Genomic DNA, 27,215 nt, shown 5'->3' with positions numbered 1-27,215 from the left:
GGAACCAAATTGTTGCCCCAGTTTAAGGTATTGTGTTTGCCCAGCTTGTGAACAAAATACTGGGGAGGTGAGGGTGAGGGGGGTGGCTAAGAGTTGGCTGCTGAGGGCTTATTGGGGGCCCACAAACTGGGACAAACAGGGGTTAGAGGGACAGGGCTCTGTGCTAACCAGGACGGACTCTGCTGTAACTTTCTTTTCTCTGGGCTACCCAAGGGCTGCCTGTGCCATGTGCCAGGCCACGGATACACCCGCCTGTCTGCCCGCGCTGGCTGGGTGTCCCTGCAGACGCTGGTGAGGGGGCGGGGGACGCTGCTTCCCCAGATTGTACAAGTCTTGCCCAGGGTCTGTCCCAGACTTGCTGCCCAGAGCTCCCGGGGGGCTGCAGGCCCAGGGGCCCAGTGTCAGGAGGCAGTGAGGCCGCGTGAGGTTATTGACATAATCTGTACCTGTAGCGATCACTGTTGCGAGCACTGTTCTATATTTGCAGCACATGTTGTACAGAGGTTGTCGTGTAAGGGGTCTATGGAGAGGTGATGGTTGGCTGGTTAGGACTGTGCTGTCTGGATGTGGGTATCATTTTGTAGTGGAAGTTACGAATATTGGCTCTGTCCTGTCTGTGGTTCAAACTTGTGCTCTGCTTCCGGCGGACACCCCAGACACGTTGGCCTCAGCTCTGCCCAGCCGGCTGGACGGCCCAGTAAGGACCATCAGGGACACAACTGACCCTCTGAGAGAAGGCAGACGCGCCTGGGGACTCAGCAAAGTGTGCCGGGACTTGCCCCTGTGACTCCAAACTCCATTTTGCTGTAATTTTCCACAGTAAGAACAAAGAGGGGTTCTTACACCTGGAGGAGACTATAAAAGGCTGATGCCTCGTCTCCATCCGGTCTTTAATCCTGCTTCGTACTCTGGAAGGACTGGGCTACACTGAAGCTTTGAACCAAGGACCGAAGGACGCCTCCCAGCTGGGGATGTTCTCCAGAGACTTGATCTGAACCTGCCGTTTATTCCATCACTGCTGCAAGCCTCAGCCAAGCACTTTGCAATGACTGTATGTCAGTGATTCCATTTCACCAATTCTAGCTCTCGTCTCTATCTTTTCCCTTTTATGAATAAACCTTTAGATTTTATATTCTAAAGGATTGGCAACAGTGTGATTTGTGGGTAAGATCTGACTTGTATATTGACCTGGGTCTGGGGCTTGGTCCTTTGGGATCGAGAGAACCTTTTTTCTTTTACAGGGGTATTGGTTTCCATCACCATCTGTCCCCACAACGAGGGGCACTGGTGGGGATACTGGGAAACTGGAGTGTCTGAGGGAATTGCTTGTGTGACTTGTGGTTAGCCAGTGGGGTGAGACCGAAGTCCTCTCTGTCTGGCTGGTTGGGTTTGCCTTGGGGTGCACAGAAACCCCAGCCTTGGGCTGTGACTGCCCTGCTCTAAGCAATTTGTCCTGAATCGGCACTCTCCGTTGGGTCCCGCCAGAACCAGCATCGTTACATCACTCACTGGGGGAAGAGTGAGACCCCGGGGGGGTCTGAGTCACTGAAGGCCCCTCCCAGAGACTGTTCCAAGGCTGGGCCATAGCCCCCAACCCTGTGAATCATGATGGGGGGGGTCACACATGGAGAGGGCAGCGCTCCTGCTCTGGGGTGGGGGGTTCACACTCGGGAAGGTAGTGCTCTGGCATGAGGGTCACAGAGGGAGGGGGCACTCAGGGGGTCACAGGAGTAGGGTGGTGCTCTGGGGTGGGGGGGTCACATGGGGAGGGAGGGGCTCTGGGGGGGTCACAGGAAAGCAGGGCTCTGGGCAGGGGGTCACACTGGGAGGAGGGACTCTGGGTGGTCATGCTGGGGGGAGCGGAGTTCTGCAGTGGGGGGTCACATGGGGAGGGAGGGGCTTGGGGTCACTCTTGGGAGAGCAGGGTTCTGGGCATGGGGGTGTGACATTTCCCAGGGGACAGTCTGCACTGTGACCAGCTGTGTCCCCTCGGTTCTCCAGCCTGGGGTGCCTTTTACACCGCTTTGCGGGGGAACAGCCACCCCTGGCCGGCTACCACCCAGCCTCCAGCACGCGTCTTGCTCCCAGGGACACAGCACCGAGTGCTACCAGCATGGCAGAAGAACCGCAGCAGACTCTCCAGCCCCAGGCTTTCCCCCGGAAACGTGCGTCTTGTACTGCCCAGCACCTTGCCGGACAAGGCCGGCTCAAGTCCGTCCTGTCATCAATGGAAACGATAGGCCCCAGCTCCGTTGTCCCAGGCGGAGCCTCCCGTGCACTGTCACCCAAACGCACTGGCTAGACACAAGTTCAGCGGCCACAGGAGGAACAGACAGATTTGAAGTAACTGCAGCTAATGAGGTATGGAAGTCCGGATTGGTTACAGAGGAAATAAAAAGCTAAAACACGAGTTAATGCCGAACTGAACAACTCCGTGAACTCACAAGCAAAAGGTTTTTCTCCCCAGAAGCTGAGAGCAGTCTGTACGGGCTGAAAAGCCTGCAGCCAGGACTCCCCCGCCCGCCATCTGTGAGAGTCCTCGATGTCACGAGCAGAGATGAAGGAGGAGCGTGAGCTCAGGCGTTTTCTGCCCCTCTTTATAATTCAACGTCTCGTGTTGGAAACATCCTTGCTGAGTCCTGGAGACAAACGCCTCTTGTGGCTGTGAGGTTTGAACCCTCCTTGTGATGAAATGTAACTGTCTTGCTCACACCTTCCCCCGCCAGAGAATGGCCCTTGAAGCAGCTGATGGTCCATTAACATCTGGCTGAGGTGCCAGTGTGTCTTTGTCTCTGAAGACTAGTTTGGGCCTGCCTTTCTAACTCTGGAGTACCTTACAGCAGTGGTATACAGGAGAATCTTGTACCCGTTACATACAATGTGGATACACACATTTTACCGGGACAATATTGTTCAGCAGATTATGAGTTTCCAAATGAGACCTCGCGAGGCAATTTTGTACTAAATTTACAATAGTCTTGTAAAAGTGGTGACGATCATGGTATAAACTGTCACACGGGGAAGGAGGGGTTTGGGGGGGTCACTCTTAAGGGGAACGGGGCTCTGGGCAGGGAGGTCACATGGGGAGGGCAAGCCTGGGGGGTTCACAGGGTTACAGGGAGGGGCTCTGAGTGGGGGGTCACTGGGGGGCAGGGGGTTCACAAGGGGGTAACAAGAGGAGGGCAGGGCTGAGGGTACAGGGAGGGGCTCTGAGTGGGGGTCACAGGGGGGCAGAGGGGTCACAAGGGGAGGGCAGGACTTGTGGGTAGAGGGGGGGCTCTGAGTGGAGGTCACGGGGGGGCAGACGGGTCACAAGGGGGGCAGGGCTGGGGGGTACAGAGAGGGGTCTGAGTGGGGAGTGGGGTCACAAGGGGATGGCAGGGCCCCAGGGGGTACAGGGAGGGGCTCTGAGTGGGGGTCACATGGGGAGGGCAGGGCTGGGGTACAGGGAGGGGTCTGAGTTGGGGTCACTGGGGGGCAGGGCTTGGGGTACAGGGGGGACTCTGAGTGGGGGTCACATGGGGAGGGCAGGACTGGGGGTACAGGGAGGGGTCTGAGTGGGGGTCACTAGAGGGCAGGGCTGGGGGTACAGGGAGGGATCTGAGTGGGGGTCACTGGGGGGCAGGGCGGGGGGTACAGGGAGGGGCTCTGAGTGGGGGTCACTGGGGGGCAGGGCTGGGGGTACAGGGAGGGGTCTGAGTGGGGGTCACTGGGGGGGCAGGGCGGGGGGTACAGGGAGGGGCTCTGAGTGGGGTCACTGGGGGGCAGGGCGGGGGGTACAGGGAGGGCTCTGAGTGGGGGTCACTGGGGGGGCAGGGCGGGAGGTACAGGGAGGGCTCTGAGTGGGGATCACTGGGGGGCAGGGCTGGGGGTACAGGGAGGGCTCTGAGTGGGGATCACTGGGGGGCAGGGCGGGGGGTACAGGGAGGGGCTCTGAGTCGGGGTCACTGGGGGGCAGGGCGGGGGGTACAGGGAGGGCTCTGAGTGGGGATCACTGGGGGGCAGGGCGGGGGGTACAGGGAAGGCTCTGAGTGGGGGTCACTGGGGGGCAGGGCTGGGGGTACAGGGAGGGATGTGTGCGGGGGTCACTGGGGGGCAGGGCGGGGAGTACAGGGAGGGGTCTGTGTGGGGGTCACTGGGGGGGCAGGGCGGGGGGTACAGGGAGGGCTCTGAGTGGGGATCACTGGGGGGCAGGGTTGGGGGTACAGGGAGGGGTCTGTGTGGGGGTCACTGGGGGGCAGGGCGGGGGGGTACAGGGAGGGCTCTGAGTGGGGATCATTGGGGGGCAGGGCGGGGGGTACAGGGAGGGCTCTGAGTGGAGGTCGCTGCGGGCTCTGAGTGGGGGTCACTGGGGGGCAGGGCTGGGGGTACAGGGAGGGGTCTGAGTGGGGGTCACTGGGGGGCAGGGCTGGGGGTACAGGGAGGGCTCTGAGTGGGGGTCACTGGGGCGCAGGGCGGGGAGTACAGGGAGGGCTCTGAGTGGGGGTCACTGGGGGGCAGGGCGGGGGGTACAGGGAGGGCTCTGAGTGGGGGTCACTGGGGGGCAGGGCGGGGGGTACAGGGAGGGGCTCTGAGTGGGGGTCACTGGGGGGCAGGGCGGGGGGTACAGGGAGGGCTCTGAGTGGGGGTCACTGGGGGGCAGGGCGGGGGGTACAGGGAGGGGCTCTGAGTGGGGGTCACTGGGGGGCAGGGCGGGGGGTACAGGGAGGGCTCTGAGTGGGGGTCACTGGGGGGCAGGGCGGGGGGTACAGGGAGGGCTCTGAGTGGGGGTCACTGGGGGGCAGGGCTGGGGTACAGGGAGGGCTCTGAGTGGGGGTCACTGGGGGGCAGGGCTGGGGTACAGGGAGGGCTCTGAGTGGGGGTCACTGGGGGGCAGGGAGGGGTCTGAGTGGGGGTCACTGGGGGGCAGGGCGGGGGGTACAGGGAGGGCTCTGAGTGGGGGTCACTGGGGGGCAGGGCTGGGGTACAGGGAGGGCTCTGAGTGGGGGTCACTGGGGGGCAGGGCGGGGGGTTCAGGGAGGGCTCTGAGTGGGGGTCACTGGGGGGCAGGGCTGGGGTACAGGGAGGGCTCTGAGTGGGGGTCACTGGGGGGCAGGGCGGGGGGTACAGGGAGGGGCTCTGAGTGGGGGTCACTGGGGGGCAGGGCGGGGGGTACAGGGAGGGCTCTGAGTGGGGGTCACTGGGGGGCAGGGCGGGAGGTACAGGGAGGGCTCTGAGTGGGGGTCACTGGGGGGCAGGGCTGGGGTACAGGGAGGGCTCTGAGTGGGGGTCACTGGGGGGCAGGGCTGGGGTACAGGGAGGGGCTCTGAGTGGGGGTCACTGGGGGGCAGGGCGGGGGGTACAGGGAGGGCTCTGAGTGGGGGTCACTGGGGGGCAGGGCGGGGGGTACAGGGAGGGCTCTGAGTGGGGGTCACTGGGGTACAGGGAGGGCTCTGAGTGGGGGTCACTGGGGGGCAGGGCGGGGGGTACAGGGAGGGCTCTGAGTGGGGGTCAGTGGGGGGCAGGGCTGGGGTACAGGGAGGGCTCTGAGTGGGGGTCACTGGGGGGCAGGGCGGGGGGTACAGGGAGGGCTCTGAGTGGGGGTCGCTGGGGGGCAGGGCGGGGTCTGAGTGGGGGTCACTGGGGGGCAGGGCTGGGGTACAGGGAGGGCTCTGAGTGGGGGTCACTGGGGGGCAGGGAGGGGTGTGAGTGGGGGTCACTGGGGGGCAGGGCGGGGGGTACAGGGAGGGGCTCTGAGTGGGGGTCACTGGGGGGCAGGGCGGGGGGTACAGGGAGGGGTGTGAGTGGGGGTCACTGGGGGGCAGGGGGTACAGGGAGGGGTCTGTGTGGGGAGGGGGGTCACAAGGGGGGCAGAGCTAGGCTCACTGGGCTCGGGTCACACTTGGGGGGGTCGGGGGGGGCCCCATCTTCTGGCTCGGGGGCTGCAGCAGGGTCACGTGGCGAGACCCCGCCCCTAGGCGGAGCCTGCCGCGGGGAGGTGCGAGCGGGGTCTGGGGGCGGGGCTCAGGGTCTGGGGGCGGGGCCGGCTCCTTCGGCGCCGGGCGGGAGGTGCCACGTGACGCGCCGGCCGCGATCATGTGACGCCAGAGGGGCAGCGCGCGTCACAGGACCCGCGTCCGCGTCACGTGTCGCTTCCGAACGGGAAATGGGGTGTCCGGGGGCGAGCGGGCCGGGGCGCCGCGCCTGGGTCCTGCGGCTGCTGCTCGGGCTGGCGGCCTGGCGGGGCGGCGCGGGGGGGCGGAGCCCGGTGAGGGCGGGGGCCCGGTCCGGTCCGGGGACCCCGGTGTCTGGCCGGACCCTGCCGGGGGGGGCTTGGCCCGGTCCGGTCCGGGGACCCGGGTGTCTGGCCGGACCCTGCTGGGGGTGGGGGCTTGGCCCGGTCCGGGGACCCCGGTGTCTGGCCGGACCCTGCTGGGGGTGAGGGCTTGGCCCGGTCCGGTCCGGGGACCCCGGTGTCTGGCCGGACCCTGCCGGGGGGGGCTTGGCCCGGTCCGGTCCGGGGACCCGGGTGTCTGGCCGGACCCTGCTGGGGGTGGGGGCTTGGCCCGGTCCGGGGACCCCGGTGTCTGGCCGGACCCTGCTGGGGGTGGGGGCTTGGCCCGGTCCGGGGACCCCGGTGTCTGGCCGGACCCTGCCGGGGGTGGGGGCTTGGCCCGGTCCGGTCCGGGGACCCCGGTGTCTGGCCGGACCCTGCCGGGGGGAGGGGGGGGGCTTGGCCCGGTCCGGGGACCCCGGTGTCTGGCCGGACCCTGCCGGGGGGGCTTGGCCCGGTCCGGGGACCCGGGTGTCTGGCCGGACCCTGCTGGGGGTGGGGGCTTGGCCCGGTCCGGGGACCCCGGTGTCTGGCCGGACCCTGCTGGGGGTGGGGGCTTGGCCCGGTCCGGGGACCCCGGTGTCTGGCCGGACCCTGCCGGGGGGGGGCTTGGCCCGGTCCGGGGACCCCGGTATCTGGCCGGACCCTGCTGGGGGTGGGGGCTTGGCCCGGTCCGGTCCGGGGACCCGGTGTCTGGCCGGACCCTGCCGGGGGGGGGGCTTGGCCCGGTCCGGGGACCCCGGTGTCTGGCCGGACGCTGCCGGGGGGGGGCTTGGCCCGGTCCGGGGACCCCGGTGTCTGGCCGGACCCTGCTGGGGGGGGGCTTGGCCCGGTCCGGGGACCCCCGGTGTCTGGCCGGACCCTGCTGGGGGTGGGGGCTTGGCCCGGTCCGGGGACCCCGGTGTCTGGCCGGACCCTGCCGGGGGTGGGGGCTTGGCCCGGTCCGGTCCGGGGACCCCGGTGTCTGGCCGGACCCTGCCGGGGGGGAGGGGGGGGGCTTGGCCCGGTCCGGGGACCCCGGTGTCTGGCCGGACCCTGCCGGGGGGGCTTGGCCCGGTCCGGGGACCCGGGTGTCTGGCCGGACCCTGCTGGGGGTGGGGGCTTGGCCCGGTCTGGGGACCCCGGTGTCTGGCCGGACCCTGCTGGGGGTGGGGGCTTGGCCCGGTCCGGGGACCCCGGTGTCTGGCCGGACCCTGCCGGGGGGGGGCTTGGCCCGGTCCGGGGACCCCGGTATCTGGCCGGACCCTGCTGGGGGTGGGGGCTTGGCCCGGTCCGGTCCGGGGACCCGGTGTCTGGCCGGACCCTGCCGGGGGGGGGCTTGGCCCGGTCCGGGGACCCCGGTGTCTGGCCGGACGCTGCCGGGGGGGGGGCTTGGCCCGGTCCGGGGACCCCGGTGTCTGGCCGGACCCTGCTGGGGGTGGGGGCTTGGCCCGGCCCGGTCCGGGGACCCCGGTGTCTGGCCGGACCCTGCCGGGGGGGGGCTTGGCCCGGTCCGGGGACCCCGGTGTCTGGCCGGACCCTGCTGGGGGTGGGGGCTTGGCCCGGTCCGGTCCGGGGACCCGGTGTCTGGCCGGACCCTGCTGGGGGTGGGGGCTTGGCCCGGTCCGGTCCGGGGACCCCGGTGTCTGGCCGGACCCTGCTGGGGGTGGGGGCTTGGCCCGGTCCGGTCCGGGGACCCGGGTGTCTGGCCGGACCCTGCCCGGTCGGCTTGGCCCGGTCCGTTCCGGGGACCCGGGTGTCTGGCCGGACCCTGCCCGGTCGGCGCGGTCCGGTCCGGGGATGCCGGGGGCACCGCGCTCTGGCCGGACGCTGCGTGGGGCCGGGCTGAGCTCAGGCAGTTGCGGGCTGGGATCACCCCCGGAGTGGGGCCAGGCACCGCGGGGGTGGCTGGAGAGTTTGGGGGGCTGCTCGGCCCCTGACTCCCCCTGCCCTCCCCCCCCCAGGTGTGCGGCTGCTGCCCGGGCCCGGCGCGGAACGGCTCCAGCGTGGCCAGTTACTGCAGGGCGCACCCGGCCTTGGAGCTGCGGGGACGCTGCTGCGTCGGCCCGGAGCCGGGTGCCATCGTGGGGTGAGTGAGCGAACGAGCGGGGCGCCCCTGTGCCTGGCAGGGCAGTGGGCCCTGGGCACGCGCGGCCCCCAGGCGAGCGAGACCAGGGTGAGCAGCCAGCAATGGGGCAGCCGGGACGTCTACCCCCAGAGGTCATGTTCTGGGCGTTGGCAGCGCCCGGGCCCCAGTGGGTCTCTGCTGCCAGGCTGAGGGGGCGGCTGGTTGTGAGATATGTAGGAGAGGCGCAGACTTGGGCAGGGGGGTGCCTCACCCCTACATCTGCTGAGTTCCTGGGGGGGCAGGGAGCAGCCCCCATAGGCGACACCACCTGGGTTTCTGCATCCCAGAAGAACCAAGTGCAGGTCGGGAGAGCCCAGAATCTGCTGTTGCCAGTAGGAGCTCCCTGCCTCCGAGTGTGAAAGGCAGCAAAGCCCTTCACGGAGCCAGCCCTGCCCAGCTCAGACCCTCCGGCCTTGTGCCTGCCTTGGACAGGGGAAATGTTGGGGTGGGGAGAGGGAGGCCTTGGGTTGCATGGAGAAGGAAGGGGTGGGGCGGGGTGTATGGAGTCATGTGCAGGGCAGGTGGGAGGAGGAAGGGATAGGGGAGGGGATAGCATTTGTGGGGGTGCATTGGGGCTCCCAGTGCCTCTGACAGTTCTGCTTTCCCCAGGCTGGATCTGGGCAACTGCTCCCTGACGCTCCTCTGTGCTGGGTTCCCGGATGCCAGTGCTGCTGTTGTCATGTGAGTCCAACCACCGCGCTGGGGCTGTAGGGAGGCCTGGGAATTCAAGCTCTAGAGCAAGGGGTGGGGAGGGAGCTCCTTGCCGGGGAGAGGCTGGGTGCAAACCCCAGACCCTCTGTGCTCCTCTGGCTCGGGACCTGCTGCATCACCATCCCCCACAGACTGCTGGAGAAGGGCGAGGGGGGACTAGACCGTCCCCTCTCAGCACGAGCCTGAGCTTGTTCTGCACTCACTGGGGGGATGGTCCCTGCCCCATCTCCCTGCTGGAGAGCAGTGAAGCGCCCAGCCCCTCCTCGGTGCTCCCCCAGCCAGGCCCCCCTCTGCTGGGGGAATAGCTTTGTGCCTGACTCCTGCTCTGGCCTCCCATCCCTCCTGCCCAGCTGGCTGCTCTGAATGCTGGTCTCTGTGCTCCTGGGTGTGGGAGCTGTGCCCTCTGGGGGTGTGTTATGCTCCCTTCCCCCTTTGTTAACTATGGCAGGTCCCTGCAGTGCAACACCCCCCTTCCCCCCAGGAGTGAAGGCACAGGAATGCTGGGGGATCCTCCCCAGGAGTTGGGGGGTGGCCTGGTGCGCCTGCTCGCCCAGCCCTTGTTACAGCCTCACCCTGGACCTAGAGGGTCCCATTGTGCTGGGCACTAGTCTCGCTGGGATGGATGGCCCCAGTCTGATAGGACTGGGTGGGGTGGGAGGGGAGACAAGACAAGACAGACCCAGGCAGGGCAGAGACTCTCCTGAGGTCTCACAACAGGGCGGGGGCAGAGCGGGAATAGCAGCCAGAGTCCCAGCCCAGAGCCCTGTCTAGGGTGGGGAGGGGACCCCAGCCCCAGGGAAAGCGCTCTTTCCAGGCTGGGGGAAGGCCTGAGTGCGCATGTTCTCCCAGGGTGCTGGGCAGGCCCTGGGTGCAGCGGGGGGAGCGGAGGGTTAATGCTGAGGGATCCATCTGTTTGCAGTGACCTGACAGAGAACCCCCTGGAGAACATCCCCAACGCCTCCTTCCAGGGCTTCACCAGGCTGCAGAGCATGTGAGTGCCGTGCTGGGTGGGGCCTGCAGCCCTGTGGCCTGGGGGCAAGGAGGGCACCAGTGCTGTCCTGCTGGGAGGAAAAGGGGGGCATGGATAGGGGCTCAGCAGGGAGACTTGGGGAAAGGGGCTCAGAGCAGCCCTGCTCCTGTGAGCACGTGGCTGGGTGCTCTGCCCCCCACCTCTGACTGTCTCTTGTCCAGATCCTTGCCGCTTGCCCTGGAGTGCCCTGGAGGGAGTATGGCCTGGGACCGCATCACCACCCACAGGGACAGTCGAACCTGCCAGGGGCAGAGGAACCCCTGCAACAGCTCGGGGGAGCTTGGTACAGTGCAGGGGAGAGAGGGGCTCAGTATTGGGGGGCCCAGGAAGGAGTGGGGAGGGCCACAGGATGGGTTGGGGGGCTTGGAAAGGTGCTGGGGTGAGGGCCCCCATGACTGCTCCCCTGAGGCCCCAGGCTGGAAGACCCATGGCAGCTGAACTGGGAGGCACCAGGGGCAGGATCCCGGGCAGGTGTCCAGGGCAGGGCTCCCTCACCACCACCTGCAATGGAACATGCAACAGAAATACAGACCCACCCCCCGCTCCTGCTGCTAGCCTTTGTCCAGTGCTGCCTCCATGCGTGCCTCCCTGCCCCGGGCTCCCCCGCCCGGCCTGGGCCCAGCACCACCCACCCTGCACGCGCCTCCCTGCATGCGCCTCCCTGCCCCGGGCTCCCCCGCCCGGCCTGGGCCCAGCACCACCCACCCTGCACGCGCCTCCCTGCCCCGGGCTCCCCCGCCCGGCCTGGGCCCAGCACCACCCACCCTGCACACGCCTCCCTGCACGCGCCTCCCTGCCCCGGGCTCCCCCGCCCGGCCTGGGCCCAGCACCACCCACCCTGCACGCGCCTCCCTGCCCCGGGCTCCCCCGCCCGGCCTGGGCCCAGCACCACCCACCCTGCACGCGCCTCCCTGCCCCGGGCTCCCCCGCCCGGCCTGGGCCCAGCACCACCCACCCTGCACGCGCCTCCCTGCCCCGGGCTCCCCCGCCCGGCCTGGGCCCAGCACCACCCACCCTGCACACGCCTCCCTGCACGCGCCTCCCTGCCCCGGGCTCCCCCGCCCAGCCTGGGCCCAGCACCACCCACCCTGCACGCGCCTCCCTGCCCCGGGCTCCCCCGCCCGGCCTGGGCCCAGCACCACCCACCCTGCACGCGCCTCCCTGCCCCGGGCTCCCCCGCCCGGCCTGGGCCCAGCACCACCCACCCTGCACGCGCCTCCCTGCCCCGGGCTCCCCCGCCCGGCCTGGGCCCAGCACCACCCACCCTGCACGCGCCTCCCTGCCCCGGGCTCCTCCCGCCCGGCCTCGGCCCAGCACCACCCACCCTGCACGCGCCTCCCTGCCCCGGGCTCCCCCGCCCGGCCTGGGCCCAGCACCACCCACCCTGCACGCGCCTCCCTGCCCCGGGCTCCTCCCGCCCGGCCTGGGCCCAGCACCACCCACCCTGCACGCGCCTCCCTGCCCCGGGCTCCCCCGCCCGGCCTGGGCCCAGCACCACCCACCCTGCACGCGCCTCCCTGCCCCGGGCTCCTCCCGCCCAGCCTGGGCCCAGCACCACCCACCCTGCACGCGCCTCCCTGCCCCGGGCTCCCCCGCCCGGCCTGGGCCCAGCACCACCCACCCTGCACGCGCCTCCCTGCCCCGGGCTCCCCCGCCCGGCCTGGGCCCAGCACCACCCACCCTGCACGCGCCTCCCTGCCCCGGGCTCCCCCGCCCGGCCTGGGCCCAGCACCACCCACCCTGCACGCGCCTCCCTGCCCCGGGCTCCCCCGCCCGGCCTGGGCCCAGCACCACCCACCCTGCACGCGCCTCCCTGCCCCGGGCTCCCCCGCCCGGCCTGGGCCCAGCACCACCCACCCTGCACGCGCCTCCCTGCCCCGGGCTCCTCCCGCCCGGCCTGGGCCCAGCACCACCCACCCTGCACGCGCCTCCCTGCCCCGGGCTCCTCCCGCCCGGCCTGGGCCCAGCACCACCCACCCTGCACGCGCCTCCCTGCCCCGGGCTCCTCCCGCCCGGCCTGGGCCCAGCACCACCCACCCTGCACGCGCCTCCCTGCCCCGGGCTCCTCCCGCCCGGCCTGGGCCCAGCACCACCCACCCTGCACGCGCCTCCCTGCCCCGGGCTCCTCCCGCCCGGCCTGGGCCCAGCACCACCCACCCTGCACGCGCCTCCCTGCCCCGGGCTCCCCCGCCCGGCCTGGGCCCAGCACCACCCACCCTGCACACGCCTCCCTGCACGCGCCTCCCTGCCCCGGGCTCCCCCGCCCAGCCTGGGCCCAGCACCACCCACCCTGCACGCGCCTCCCTGCCCCGGGCTCCCCCGCCCGGCCTGGGCCCAGCACCACCCACCCTGCACGCGCCTCCCTGCCCCGGGCTCCCCCGCCCGGCCTGGGCCCAGCACCACCCACCCTGCACACGCCTCCCTGCACGCGCCTCCCTGCCCCGGGCTCCCCCGCCCGGCCTGGGCCCAGCACCACCCACCCTGCACGCGCCTCCCTGCCCCGGGCTCCCCCGCCCGGCCTGGGCCCAGCACCACCCACCCTGCACGCGCCTCCCTGCCCCGGGCTCCTCCCGCCCGGCCTGGGCCCAGCACCACCCACCCTGCACGCGCCTCCCTGCCCCGGGCTCCCCCGCCCGGCCTGGGCCCAGCACCACCCACCCTGCACGCGCCTCCCTGCCCCGGGCTCCCCCGCCCGGCCTGGGCCCAGCACCACCCACCCTGCACGCGCCTCCCTGCCCCGGGCTCCTCCCGCCCGGCCTGGGCCCAGCACCACCCACCCTGCACGCGCCTCCCTGCCCCGGGCTCCTCCCGCCCGGCCTGGGCCCAGCACCACCCACCCTGCACGCGCCTCCCTGCCCCGGGCTCCCCCGCCCGGCCTGGGCCCAGCACCACCCACCCTGCACGCGCCTCCCTGCCCCGGGCTCCCCCGCCCGGCCTGGGCCCAGCACCACCCACCCTGCACGCGCCTCCCTGCCCCGGGCTCCCCCGCCCGGCCTGGGCCCAGCACCACCCACCCTGCACGCGCCTCCCTGCCCCGGGCTCCCCCGCCCGGCCTGGGCCCAGCACCACCCACCCTGCACGCGCCTCCCTGCCCCGGGCTCCCCCGCCCGGCCTGGGCCCAGCACCACCCACCCTGCACGCGCCTCCCTGCCCCGGGCTCCCCCGCCCGGCCTGGGCCCAGCACCACCCACCCTGCACGCGCCTCCCTGCCCCGGGCTCCCCGCCCGGCCTGGGCCCAGCACCACCCACCCTGCACGCGCCTCCCTGCCCCGGGCTCCTCCCGCCCGGCCTGGGCCCAGCACCACCCACCCTGCACGCGCCTCCCTGCCCCGGGCTCCTCCCGCCCGGCCTGGGCCCAGCACCACCCACCCTGCACGCGCCTCCCTGCCCCGGGCTCCTCCCGCCCGGCCTGGGCCCAGCACCACCCACCCTGCACGCGCCTCCCTGCCCCGGGCTCCTCCCGCCCGGCCTGGGCCCAGCACCACCCACCCTGCACGCGCCTCCCTGCCCCGGGCTCCTCCCGCCCGGCCTGGGCCCAGCACCACCCACCCTGCACGCGCCTCCCTGCCCCGGGCTCCTCCCGCCCGGCCTGGGCCCAGCACCACCCACCCTGCACGCGCCTCCCTGCCCCGGGCTCCTCCCGCCCGGCCTGGGCCCAGCACCACCCACCCTGCACGCGCCTCCCTGCCCCGGGCTCCTCCCGCCCGGCCTGGGCCCAGCACCACCCACCCTGCACGCGCCTCCCTGCCCCGGGCTCCTCCCGCCCGGCCTGGGCCCAGCACCACCCACCCTGCACGCGCCTCCCTGCCCCGGGCTCCCCCGCCCGGCCTGGGCCCAGCACCACCCACCCTGCACGCGCCTCCCTGCACGCGCCTCCCTGCCCCGGGCTCCCCCGCCCGGCCTGGGCCCAGCACCACCCACCCTGCACACGCCTCCCTGCACGCGCCTCCCTGCCCCGGGCTCCCCCGCCCGGCCTGGGCCCAGCACCACCCACCCTGCACGCGCCTCCCTGCCCCGGGCTCCTCCCGCCCGGCCTGGGCCCAGCACCACCCACCCTGCACGCGCCTCCCTGCCCCGGGCTCCCCCGCCCGGCCTGGGTCCAGCACCACCCACCCTGCACGCGCCTCCCTGCCCCGGGCTCCCCCGCCCGGCCTGGGCCCAGCACCACCCACCCTGCACACGCCTCCCTGCACGCGCCTCCCTGCCCCGGGCTCCCCCGCCCGGCCTGGGCCCAGCACCACCCACCCTGCACGCGCCTCCCTGCCCCGGGCTCCCCCGCCCGGCCTGGGCCCAGCACCACCCACCCTGCACACGCCTCCCTGCACGCGCCTCCCTGCCCCGGGCTCCCCCGCCATACCCCATAATGAAACATGCAACAGAAATACAGCCCCCCACCGCCCAGCCTGGGCCCAGCACCGCCCCTGCCCTCGGCAGCCTGGCTCTGCCCTCCCCCACCAGGCTGGGCCTGTTCTCCCACCCCCAGTGCCCTGAACCTCGCCGCAAGGGCACCCCTCGCCGCCGAGCCCCAGGGGCTGGGCTTTCCCCACACTGTCAGCGCGTAGCTCCCTGCTGCAGCATGGGGGTCTCGGCCCAGCCCCGGTTCCAACCTCGTCTCTTGTCTGGTTCTGCTCAGCCTGGCTGTGCCCGGAGAACTCCCTGTGTAGCCCCGACGGCCCTGGGCTCGTCCAGTGCCTGTGCGCCGGGAGCTATCATGGCTACAAGTGTCTGCGCGAGGTGAGGGGCCGGGGGGCTTGGCCGTGTGTCGGGCGGGTGCCCATCTCCGCTTGTGGGGAGACGTGTGGAGGGTGCAGCACTGGGATCCCCGGGGCTGGGGCCATCCAGACTCTCTCCCCGTAGCATCTGGCGCTCTCCGGCAGGGGGGCTCAGGGCGTAGCGTTGGCTGAAGGAGCGCCAGCCTCATCGGGGGGGGGTGGCCAGGAGGCCGCAGGACTCCAGCTGGCTGCGTGCCAGGATCCTGAGCCAACGCAAGAGCTGCTGCAGCTCAAGCCAGGGCTGGAATCTCCTCTGGGCTGGCCCCAGGGCCGGAGACGTGCGCTGGGCGGGGGGAGCAGACACCCAGACTTCCCTTCCCCGCCCCCCAGTCATTCTCACCCGCCGGCTTCGCTTTGCAGGGCACCTTTCCCATGCTGCTCTTCTATGGGATCCTGGGAGCTGTGATGACCACCCTGTCCCTGCTGGCCTGGGGCACCCAGCGCCGAAAAGCCAAGGCCTCCTGAACCCCTCCTGGAGGACGGGGGAAGGGCGGAGACTGGGCTGGGGGGCTTGTGCTGGGGCTTCTCCCCAGCCACTGAGCTCGCTGTGTTGGCTCCCTCGCTTCGCCTGCCGATGGACTCTGGGGGGCAGCGCCCTGGAACGGTCTGCGCTGGCTGCCTGCACCCCCTCGTTCTGTGCCAGTGGAGGAGACCCAGCCCCAGCCTGCACTGGGCATCCCACCTTGCCCCTCCCCAGACCACCCCTAGGGTCCCCCAATCTCACTGCCCTGCCCCCTCAAGGTGAGTCTCCTGCAGGGTGCTCTGCGCAGCTCACACCCACTTGGAGCCTGCGGCTGGGGAGCAGCCCGCTCCCCGAGCACAGATCTTCTCTGAGCAGGACGTGGGCGCTGGCCTGCAAGGTCCCCTGTGGAGTGGAGGCTTCTGGGTCTGACACCCTCCGCCCCAAGTTTTGGACCCACAGGGCTGGGCTATGCCCCAGCCTGGGAACAGTCTCTGGGAGGAGCCCTTCAGTGGGCCAGAGCCCCCGGGGTCTCACTCTTCCCCCAGGGTGAGCCACACAGCCTCACCTCCTCCTAAGACTGGGTCCCTGGGACTGCAGCCCCCCACCCCACCCCAGGAGCTCCAGGCAGCGAGTCTGGGACAGACTCTGGGGAGACGTGTATCATCTGGGGGAGCAGCACCCCCAGTGTCTGCAGGGACACCCAGCCAGCGCGGGCAGACAGGCGGGTGTATCTGTGGCCTGGCACATGGCACAGGCAGCCCTGGGGTAGCCAGGGAAATGAGGATTAAAGGCTGACCAAGCTGCAGTGCACCCCATTTTCAGGCTCTGTCTCTGCCTCCCTTCCTTGAGCAGCTCCCCTGGGAGAGAGTTCCCATGCCTGCCAGAGCCCAGCCCGCCCCAGGCCTTTGTTCTCAGCTGGGGTTTCCCCTCCGCTGCTCTACTGAGAGCAGGGAAACCCCCCGGTCAGTGGAGCTGCTCTGGCTTCTCGGGCCCTTTCCTGCTGGGGGACAGTTTCAGCCAGTCCCTTAGCGCCTCTGTTCTCCGGCCAGGTTGGCACGAGGCAGAATCAGGGATGTGAAGTCCCCCCGCCCCGGCACTGCTGTTATGGTGCCCTAATGCACGGTGTGGCCGGCGCTTGCTGGAGGGGAGAATTCTGCCAAGGCCGGAGCTCCTGCCTGGGGCGGGGGCTGCCCACGGCCGGGGAGCGGCCCCGCAGCTGAGGCAGCATCTGCATTGAAGCTTTGCAGTGGGCCAGCTTTCTACAGGTGAGCGCCAGCCTGGTCCCTTTCCCTGCCCTGGGGCTGCAGTGCGGGCGGGGGCGTGGATGAGCGTTCATGTGTCCCTGCCTGGGCCGGGAAGCTGAGGATCCAGCCAGCGGCCTGCATGCGGGGGTGAAGCCTGGGCCCGTGCCACCAGCCCCATGCCGTGCATGCACGAAGAGGAAATGCCGTGCGCAGGGAAATGTGGACGCGGGATTTCTAGCAGATGTTTCCACTTCCACAGCTGGGTGGCCTGGAGCCTGCCTCCTGGAGAGGTGCCTTGGCCCAGCTCTGCAGCTCCTGGGGAGCAGGGTGACCGCGAGAGCTGCTGGCCCCCATTCTCCTGGAGGGGCCAAGAGCTGGGCCTTGCCCTGCCCCCCAGTGTGAAATTGCCACAGGCTCCTGGCTGTCGGGCCATACTGCCAGGCCAGCTGTCTTGGTGGGCTGGCGGGCACAGCCTGCTGCTGGGCACTGCCCGTTGGACTCTCTTCCCAGGGGTCGGGGAGGGGCTGAGCCGGGTTTCCCAGAGAGCTAGCGCGATACAGGGCCTTGTTTTCTGTGTAGCCGGGTCCATGGCACATCAGCTGAGTGGGCCCGTGGGGCAGAGCACTCCCGGAGCCAGGCCCTTTGCAACAGCCAGCATTGGAGTGGGGGGCTGACGGGTGTCCCAGGGCAGGGGGCCCAGCTGCCATCGTGTCTGGGGAGAAGTTCTCAGCCTGGGGTTTCATGCTACTTAGAAGCATCAAGAAATGCCAAGTGCAGCCAGCCCTGGCACCTGCTCCGGGAGCTTGCAGCACTGAGCGCCCTGGGCAGAGCCCCTGTGCTTGCCCCCCGCATGGCGGGGTGGCGCAAGGGAGGGCCCCAGAGACCATGACTGGGGCCAGGAGCCCAGGGGCTTCACCCTCCCTGTGTGACACAGGGTGGGGTCCCCCCAGGCTGGGCTGAGGGGCTCCCTGATCCACGGCCTGGTTCCGCAGAGAAAGCGGGACCGGGGCTGCCCGGCACCTGGATCAGGCAGGTGCCGGAGTCAGAGAGACACTGGCTGGGCAGGGAGCCGCACAGGCCTCCTCTGCCCAGTGCACAGGTGCCCCACACCCCAGCAGTGCCAGGGGTTACGAGGGCAGCGGCGATGGGGGAGGGCTCCTTCCCTGCCCCAGCCAAGGGGCTTCCTGGCCAGCGGGTGGGCTGAGAGTGAGGGGATCCCAGCACTGGCCCAGCCTCCCTGTCGGTGCTGTGGGGAGCGAGCAGCGCAGCCCTGGGAGTGGGGTCCAATGACTGAACCCCAGGGGCTGAGTGGGGGGCCGGCTGCAGCTACAGGAGAGTCAAAGCGTGGCCAAGCCTAGCCCCGCTGCAACTGCTACAGGCCTGGCCTGGGGGGAACAGGCCCAGTCTGTGCTGCCCTCTGCCCCACCGTCTGCCCTCTGCAGGGCCCAGCACCAGCCGCAGGGCCCAGCACCAGCCTCAGAGCCCCCGGCTGCCTTTGGCAACCTACGGGCAGGAGGAGAGGGCGATGGGTGCGTTTCTGGGACCGGGACCCCACTTACAAAGGGGGCTGAGGCCCCAACTCCTGGGACGGCTGGTGCAGCCTGGTGCATTGAGGGCATTCTGGAGGTAACCTAGCTCCCTCCTTTCACTGCACTAACCCCGTCACGTCATCCCACGTCCCCTGGAGCCAGGCTGTTCCCCAGTTACCCCCTGGCCCCTCTGGGCAAGCGCTGGGCAGAGATTAGCTGACCGCGTGGGGTCTCTGTACCTCCCTAGCTTCCCAGCACCTGTGGGGCTCTGTCCCGGTGCTTCTAACTGGGCGGGGACGTCCCTGGGGTGCGGGGCCTCAATCAGCAGCAGAATGTTCCTTTTTGGTCAGGGTTAGTGGTGAACTCCCTGAGGTTCACCCAGGGCTGGTTTAATAGTGGGGGTGGGGGGACTGAGCAGATCCCCTTTGTGGGCCCCCTGGGGGCAAAGAAGCACAGCACGGTGGGGGTCAGTCCCCAGAGCAAGAGGCCGGCCAGGGGCAATGGGGCATGGCATGGTGGGGCCGTCCCCGCTCCACCCAGCCCAGCGCAAGGGCACTGTCTACAAACCAGCAGTTGCCAGACACACACTGGCCCACCCGGCCCTGTGCTACCAGCCTGCCCCTTCCCCTCGGGGGTGGGCCCAGGCCGTGCCACACAGCCCTGGACTCCTGATGCCCAGCGTTCCCTGGAACTGCTATGCCCAGCAGCTCCCCACACAGACCCTCCACCACTGCCCCCCAAGAGACCCCCCCACTGGCCAGCAGCCCCCCCCACACCTCCAGAGACCCACTCCCTCACACCCTGCCCCCTGGCCACACTCACTGGCCCTGCTGGAAGGCGACGGTGTCTGCCAGGCTGAGCTGGCAGCGCAGCTGGGGCCGATCCAGGGCCACGGCGGGGAATCGCTCCGGCCTCTCAGGCGTGGCGGGACTAGCCGGGTAGGGAGCACACACCGTACGTGTGCAGTGGTTAGACAGGAAACAGCAAGGAACTGGACTGGGATTGAGTGAAGCTGTACCTGTCGTGTGTGTGCCAGAGGACTGTACGCTGGAGAGAGTTATGTGGGAAGTGGAGGTTTTAAGTGGGCTTTTAGAGGAAATGGAATGGAAAGGCAGCAAAACCGGGATCCCAGCTTTTTAAACAATCCTCCGACAACACACCAAAAAAGCTCATGTCTAGTTACTCATTCAAAATGAGAACAAAGGCACAGCAAGATTTCATCATAAATGAAGTAAACTCCTAAAGATTTCAGAACACAACGGCTCTGAGGAGACACCAGGGACGCAATACAGAGTCCACCTTGTCACAGAGAAACACAGTTAGACTAGTTTCAGAGTAACAGCCGTGTCAGTCTGTATTCGCAAAAAGAAAAGGAGGACTGGCGGCACCTTAGCGACTAACCAATTTATCTGAGCATAAGCTTTCGTGAGCTACAGCTCACTTCATCGGATGCAGTTAGACTAGTCCTCTTTTTTGACCCAGCATAGTCTCCCCAAACAGAAGGGCACTGTTCCTGGAGAGGGTTTTTCTTGTTGGCGTAGGCCATCCACCTCCCCGAAAGGTGGGAACGAGGTGGAAAGAAGAATTCTTCCGCCCACAGCCCGGACTTATGTTCCCCGTGCAGACTAGACCTGAGGGTTGGTGCGTGATGAACAGTTAAGTCAAAATAGCTCCGTCCGTCAGGGGTGTGTAAAAGGGAAACCCGCTCCTGGGCGACACAGCTACACCGACCTAACCCCCAGCGTAGCTAAGGGCATTCGGGGAGGCGGTGGGCCTAAAGCGAGGGAAAGACCTTCTCCACCATGGGGTTGTGCCGGCCTAGTCTCCGTAGCACAGACTGGGTTGCCAACCCAAGAGAAAGAACAGAGAGCAAAAGCCAAGGCGGCCCTAGGGCAGGGGGTAAGCCTGCACGTTGGACAAGGGGACCAGGTGAGACAGGCATTTCCGACAGGCCGCCCTGCCGTCAGAGGAGGAAGAGCCCAAGAAGGAGGGAAGGGAAAAAGCTGCAAGCAGGGAAAGAGACAGAGCAGCCAGGCAGCTCCCCTTAGGGCAAAAGAAGGCACTGGTCCAAGGCCCCCTGTGACGAAGCGGGACTGTTCTTAATGTTTCCTCTGAATATTGTGGGGGTGCCTCAGTTTCCCCTAGGCAGTTCTTAAGTATCTAGGGGGTGGAATAAGGGTGTATGATCGTTGCAGAGCCCTAGAGGGCAGGTGTGTGCAGGGGTCTGGACACAGAGAATGACCGACACCCTGTTTCCTGGCCACTGATGGCCTGGGCCCTTCCCCCCTGCAAGGTGAGAGCTAAAGGGTTGGAGAACAAAGGAATCAGGTGACCTCCTGGCCCCGGAAAGGAACAAAGCCCAGAGGAGGAGGGGCTGGAGGGAGTTTCAGTTTGGGGCTGGCTGGGACATGGAGTGAAGGGCAGACGGGGTTGTCTGGCTCCCTGCCCCCCAAAATGGACCCAGCTGAGGGGTCCTGTTCTCTGCATCTACAAGCTCTGTGTTAGACCATGTTCCTGTCGTCTAATAAACCTCTGTTTTACTGGCTGGCTGAGAGTCCCGTCTGACTGCGGAGTTGGGGGGCAGGACCCTTTGGCTTCCCCACAACCCCGTCAGGGCGGACTCGCTGGGGGAAGCGCACGGAGGGGCAGAGGAGGCTGAATGCTCCGAGGTCAGACCCGACAGTAACACACAGGGCCCCGCTTTCGCTCGCCGAGAACGTGCAGCGCCGCGCACGACCCCCCCCACGGAACCGTTTCTCTGTCTTTCACCGCACGCCAGGGGAGAGCGCGAACGCAGTCCCCCACTACCACAAATTATGCAGTCGAGTTTCCCGCATTTGGGGAAATCGCAGGGGTCAGCACACCCGCAGTGCAATGGATGAGCCTCGCCCTGGGAAAACCACCTTCCTGATCATGGTGTCTCCCCTGCCAGGTAAGTATGACTTGGGCAGCCCCGGCCGCCGCTCCCCCTCGCTCGCCCCACACTCTCAACCCACGGTGGGGCCCGCCGCGACACGCCCGCCGGACCCGCCCGCGCCGGCCCCCGCTGCCGCGACCTGCCCCGGGGTGTCCCCGGCCCCACCCTTCTCCCCGCCGAGCCCCGCCTGCCGAATTCGGGCCCCGCTCGGCAGCCGGCTCCCGCTCCCACAGTGCTCTGCTCGCACACAGATCTGCATACGGGCTCACGCGGCTCCGCCCCCTCTCGGGCCCCGCCCCCTGCCGGCCGGGCCGGGCGCTCTCCCCAGCCCCGCCTCCCCCGCGCTCCGAGCCCGCGGCCGCCCCTCCCCCTCCCCCGCCAGGCGCCCTGGCCCAAGGGCCGCCCGGTCCGGCCGGGCCCGATCCCCGCGGCGGGGTCCGAGCCGCCCCCGGCCTCAGTAACGCGCCAGAGCCCGGCGGCCCTAGAGCCGTAGCCGGCCCGGCCCCGGGTCCAGGCTCCCGGAGAGACCCGGGCACAGCCGGGATCGGGGCCCCGCCTCTGCCGGGGGGAGGTGGGGGGAAGACGCTGCGTTTCGCTTCCCCCTCCCCGAGGATGGTGCGAGACCCCAGTGACCCCCCCGTGAACCCTCTGAGGATGGTGCGAGACCCCAGGGACCCCTCAGTGACCTCCCCCCGAGGGGGGTGCGAGACCCCAGTGACCCCTCAGTGACCCCGCCAAGGGGGGTGCGAGACCCCAATGACCCCCCAGTGAACCCCTGAGGGGGTGCGAGACACCAGTGACCCCCCAGTGACCTCCCCCGAGGGGGGTGTGAGACACCAGTGACCCCCCAGTGAACCCCTGAGGGGGTGCGAGACACCAGTGACCCCCCAGTGACCTCCCCCGAGGGGGGTGTGAGACACCAGTGACCCCCAGTGACCCCCCTGAAGGGGGTGCGAGACACCAGTGACCCCCCAGTGAACCCGCCGAGGTGGGTGCGAGACACCAGTGACCCCCAGTGACCCCCCTGAAGGGGGTGCGAGACACCAGTGACCCCCCAGTGAACACCTGAGGGGGGTGTGAGACACCAGTGACCCCCCAGTGAACACCTGAGGGGGGTGCGAGACACCAGTGACCCCCCAGTGAGGTGCAAGACACCAGCGACCCCCCAGTGACCCCGCCGAGGTGGGTGCGAGACACCAGTGACCCCCAGTGACCCCACTGAGGGGGGTGCGAGACACCAGTGACCCCCCAGTGAACCCCTGAGGGGGGTGCGAGACACCAGTGACTCCCCAGTGACCTCCCTCGAGGGGGGTGCGAGACACCAGTGACCTCCCCCGAGGGGGGTGTGAGACACCAGTGACCCCCCAGTGACCCCGCTGAGGGGGGTGCGAGACACTAGTGACCCCCCAGTGAACCCCTGAGGGGGGTGTGAGACACCAGTGACACCCCAGTGACCTCCCCCGAGGGGGGTGCGAGACACCAATGACCCCCCAGTGAACCCCTGAGAGGGGTGCGAGACACCAGTGACCCCCCTGAGGGGGGTGCGAGACACCAGTGACTCCCCAGTGACCCCGCTGAGGGGGGTGCGAGACACCAGTGACCCCCCAGTGACCTCCCCCGAGGGGGGTGCGAGACACCAGTGACCCCCAGTGACCCCGCTGAGGGGGGTGCGAGACAGCAGTGACCCCCCAGTGACCTCCCCCGAGGGGGGTGCGAGACACCAGTGACCCCCCAGTGACCCTGCCAAGGTGGGTGCGAGACACCAGTGACCCCCCAGTGACCCCGCCGAGGTGGGTGTGAGACACCAGTGACCCCCCCGCCTAGTCCCTGCCTGGCCCGTGTCACTGCAGGGGGCCAGGGGCTCGTTTTGCTCCCAGTGTCCCCGGTTCCGGTGAGCAAACTCAGGATCTGAAGCGGGTCAGTGACATTTCCTCTGCAAGCAGGAGGAGTCGCGGGCTGGCCGCCTCCTCACCGTGACTTTGGTAAAACGCGCTGGGGCCCTGGCAGCGCCTCCCCGGCGCGTTTCACAGGCTCTGGTTTTCCTGCAGCCCGTGTCGATCTTTCGCTCTGCAGCGAAGGGTTCCGCGGAGAGGAGCAGTTGCGAGTGTCTACCTCAGGTTCCGAGACGTCGCTTCGGTGGGGCTGCTCTCCCTGGGTGTGAGAGGAGCAGGCTCTGCTCTTCACGGCGTGCCGCGTCTGTGGTTGAAAGGAAACCGGAGCTCTGAGGCCTGCACTTGACAGTCGTTTCGGGCTTGTGCTCGTAAGGCCTTCTCCGGCGAGGGGCTATTTTGTATTCATCGAGCTCAGGGGTTCCCAGCCTGGGCTTTGTGAAATGTGACAGGGGGTTCTTGGGGAAAATTCCCTCATGGCGGACAGAGCTGTCCCTAGGGACCCCGGGCAGCCCAGGGCCAGCAGCCCGGGGCCCCGGGACTTCCAAGAGCTGAGCAGGTCAAAGCAAGCATCTCTATTGCACTGAGGAGATCTAAACTTCAAGACTCCTTAGAAGAAATGGAAAGGGAGGTGGATATTTTTGCTGTTTTTAAAATTGAATAGGCAGCTAGTGTTGTTTTTAAAATTATTCTGAAGAACAAGTTTAAGCTTTGTTCTCACCTGCGCTGTCTGCCTGGACTGCTCAAGACCCGAGTGCTTGTATAGGGGGACCTCTTTGAGTTGGCTTCTTAAATCCCTTCCTGCTGTTTCACATCGGATACTCCTGGAGGAAACGTACGAGCCTTGTCCTATAACAGGCTTATTCCAAGTGATACAAGCTACGAAAGTGAGCTCTTGGAAGAGTGTTGCCGTTTTCATAACGTAATAAAAATACTGTAATGAGGAATAATAATAATAAATGGTATGCAATAAGCATGTCATAAAAACAAATTTTCTATTTCCAAGATCACTGCTTTTCTAATTTATACTCAGGTAAAGGAGAAAATCCCTGGAAATATTCGTTTTTAGGAGGGGGTTCGCAAGACTTGACATTTTAGTGAAAGGGGTTCACAGGTTGTTGACGTTTGGGAACCACTGATCTATTGGTTTGGTTTCATACGTTTTTGGCATTAGTGATTTGCCAAGGCAAGGCTTATATAATGTAGAAAATAAATTTCAGATATATTTTCATGTTTCATTTTTTTCATGCATAAATTTATTCCCAAATGAAGGAATTAGAATAACGAATCCCCATGTTTTCTGTGTTAATATTTAATGGTACAAAAAGGGTATTCATACTGGTTATTCTAGATGACCTTAGGCAGCAGAGCTCATTAGCAATTAATTCTTTCACCCCCATGATTTCCTGTAAGAAGGCCAGAGTGGGTCAGACCAATGGTCCGTCTAGCCCAGTGGAGTGTACAGAACAGGACAATTTGAAGTAATCCACCCTCATCTTCCACTCCTAGTCTCTGTGTAGTCCCAGATTCAGGGCTTGCCTCAAGCATGGGATTGCATCACTGACCCACTTCACTAATAACTCTTGATGGACCTAGTCTCTATTAACTTATCTCATGCTCTGTGGAACCCAGTGATACTTTTCACCCTCAGGGAGTTCTGCACATTAATTTCGTCAGGTGGGTCCCCCCTACCTTTATTGTGGGACAGGGTAAATAACACTTCACTCTTCATTTTAGCCACCTCATTCATGCTTTTATAGTTCTCAACCCTTTTTTTACCAGGGGCCTCTAAAATTAAATACACAGCCCTGCGGATCCCCATCCAGACGTGAAGCAGGGGTAGCACACGGGGTCCCCTGCTCCCCCTCCCCCTGCTAATGTAGCAGGGCAGAGCAGTGTCTTGTCTCCTTGGCTAGCTGCTGCCTGCTCATGGGGTCAGTGGCTGTGAGGCAATCCTCACCGATGGCAGGGGGAGATCTCTCTTCTGCAGGGATACTGAGATTTTTTGTTGTGACCCTCCCCCCCGCAAACCAGGCAAACGGGCTCAGTGGCCTGCTGAGGTGAGTTGGAGGTGGGTCAAGGCAAAGTTTCTTTTGGCAGATGACCGGTTGAGAACCAGTGCTGTATCGTATCCCTAGTTGTCACGAAGTGTGGGGGAGTCAGGGCCCTGCACCCCCAACTTCCTGCGGTTCACCATGACTCTCAGCCAGCCAGTAACACAGAAGGTTTATTAGATGACAGGAACACAGTCCAAAACAGAGCTTGTAGTTATAGCGAACAGGACCCCTCAGTCAGGTCCATCTTGGGGGACAGGGAGGCCAGACCCCAGTTCTGGGCCTTCCTCTCTTTCCCCAGCCATCTCCAAACTGAAACCCCCTCCAGCTGTCTCACCCAGCCACACCCCCCGGCTCCTCCTCCAGCCGTTGTCCAGTTTCCCAGGTGCTGTAGCTCACGAAACCTTATGCTCAAATAAATGTGTTAGTCTCTAAGGAGCCACAAGTCCTCCTGTTCTTCTCCAGGAAGAAGGTGTCACCTGGCCCCACCCCCCTCCTGGGCTCAGGTGACAGGCTCAGGTATCAGTCCCTCCAGTGAAGCCCCACCCTGCTATCCCATCCCCAATGCAGACAGTCCCAGTAAACCTCCCCTGCGACATCCCCAGGTCAATCCGCCCCACTCCCTGCTCCGTCACACCCTCCTTAGTCATCTCTTGTCTAAACTGACCAGCCCTAAGGTCTGTCCTCTCGTCTCATACTTTGGAAGCCTGCGATTTACCCCTTTCCATTGTGAAAAGTATCTATTCCTATCCGTTGTGTTCTATCTGCTACCCAGCCACTGCTCCATCAGAGGGCTCCAGCCGTCCGCAGTAGCTCGTGGCTGGGAGTGCCAACCTCAGGGCAGACTGTTAAGAAGCAGGGCACAATCCCCACATTGGTGTGTGTTCTGTCCCTAGGTTTCACCAAGTATCGGACTATGGATGATGGGCCTTTTAGGACCTTTTAAACCAAACTTGCTATTTTTGGATAATTTAAGCATTAGACACAGAGGACTAGAAATGTTTTTATTAACCTGTATTTTAGATCCTTTTAACATTAGCTTGACTATAAATTTTAAATCTGTTCTTATCACTTTAATAGTGGCTACTTCCTCTGTCCGAGGACTATCTATTCAGCTGATTTTTGGAACTGGGAGATGGAATAGCAGCTTGCTCCATCCACAGCACACATCGCCCTGTTGCTGCAGGACTGAATCCGCAGGGACGGTGGACCTCCCGATGGGGAGAATCTCATGGTCGAAGAGCAGCGAAGTAATGTGCGGTTGGCTGTGTTAACATTTGGTTTGTACTAAGCGGATGGTTTTGAGTCATTTGTAACTCTTTGGTTCGCGATTAGTAACGTCTTATTCTTAGGCCTCTGAGTTGCAAGGCTGCTCTTGCAGCTTTTCCTTTCTCATTGTTTGCAGGTCAGTTAAACAGCTGCTTTCTCAGTCTATTCCCAGTTTGTTCTTCAGCCGCTCTCCTTCAGCTACTTCCCAGAACTGACGGCGTGGTTTGGATCCTTCTTTCCCTCCTCTCCCCGGTGAAGAGACATTTACCTCCGGGGGGTCACTCGTGTATCGCACCCAGCCCCGGGGGGGTTCACTGGGGGGTCACTGGGGTCTCGCACCCCTCGGGGGGGAGGTCACTGAGGGGTCACTGGGGTCTCACACCCCCCTCAGGGGTTCACTGGGGGGTCACTGGTGTCTTGCACCCCCCTTGGCGGGGTCACTGAGGGGTCACTGGGGTCTCACACCCCCCTCGGGGGGGTCACTGAGGGGTCACTGGTGTCTCGCACCCCCCTCGGCGGGGTCACTGGGGGGTCACTGGGGTCTCGCACCCCCCTCGACGGGGTCACTGAGGGGTCACTGGGGTCTCGCACCCCCCTCGGGGGGAGGTCACTGAGGGGTCCCTGGGGTCTCGCACCATCCTCAGAGGGTTCACGGGGGGGTCACTGGGGTCTCGCACCATCCTCGGGGAGGGGGAAGCGAAACGCAGCGTCTTCCCCCCACCTCCCCCCGGCAGAGGCGGGGCCCCGATCCCGGCTGTGCCCGGGTCTCTCCGGGAGCCTGGACCCGGGGCCGGGCCGGCTACGGCTCTAGGGCCGCCGGGCTCTGGCGCGTTACTGAGGCCGGGGGCGGCTCGGACCCCGCCGCGGGGATCGGGCCCGGCCGGACCGGGCGGCCCTTGGGCCAGGGCGCCTGGCGG

At 66.7% G+C, this 27,215-nt stretch overlaps 1 protein-coding gene and 2 non-coding genes across 3 annotated transcripts; 2 read left to right on the top strand and 1 right to left on the bottom strand.

The window, feature by feature from the left end:
• Positions 1-6,145: 6,145 nt before the first annotated feature.
• Positions 6,146-16,211, top strand: ATRAID (all-trans retinoic acid induced differentiation factor). The gene is made up of 7 exons (XM_078851998.1): positions 6,146-6,247; positions 8,257-8,381; positions 9,030-9,101; positions 10,051-10,122; positions 10,323-10,444; positions 14,795-14,895; positions 15,294-16,211. The coding sequence occupies exons 1-7, from the start codon at positions 6,146-6,148 to the stop codon at positions 15,396-15,398; spliced, it is 699 nt and encodes a 232-aa protein (XP_078708124.1). The 3' UTR covers positions 15,399-16,211.
• Positions 16,212-20,945: 4,734 nt separating this feature from the next.
• On the bottom strand, positions 20,946-21,109 carry LOC144930444 (U1 spliceosomal RNA). The gene has a single exon (XR_013635635.1). It is a non-coding gene; the product is annotated as a U1 spliceosomal RNA (small nuclear RNA).
• A 4,943-nt stretch (positions 21,110-26,052) lies between these two features.
• LOC144930442 (U2 spliceosomal RNA) lies at positions 26,053-26,245 on the top strand. The gene has a single exon (XR_013635633.1). It is a non-coding gene; the product is annotated as a U2 spliceosomal RNA (small nuclear RNA).
• Positions 26,246-27,215: the final 970 nt, after the last annotated feature.

Source organism: Lepidochelys kempii, chromosome 3 (genome assembly GCF_965140285.1).
Source record: "Lepidochelys kempii isolate rLepKem1 chromosome 3, rLepKem1.hap1, whole genome shotgun sequence".
Classification (NCBI taxonomy): Eukaryota; Metazoa; Chordata; order Testudines; family Cheloniidae; genus Lepidochelys; species Lepidochelys kempii.
This window is presented reverse-complemented; position numbering and strand designations above follow the sequence as displayed.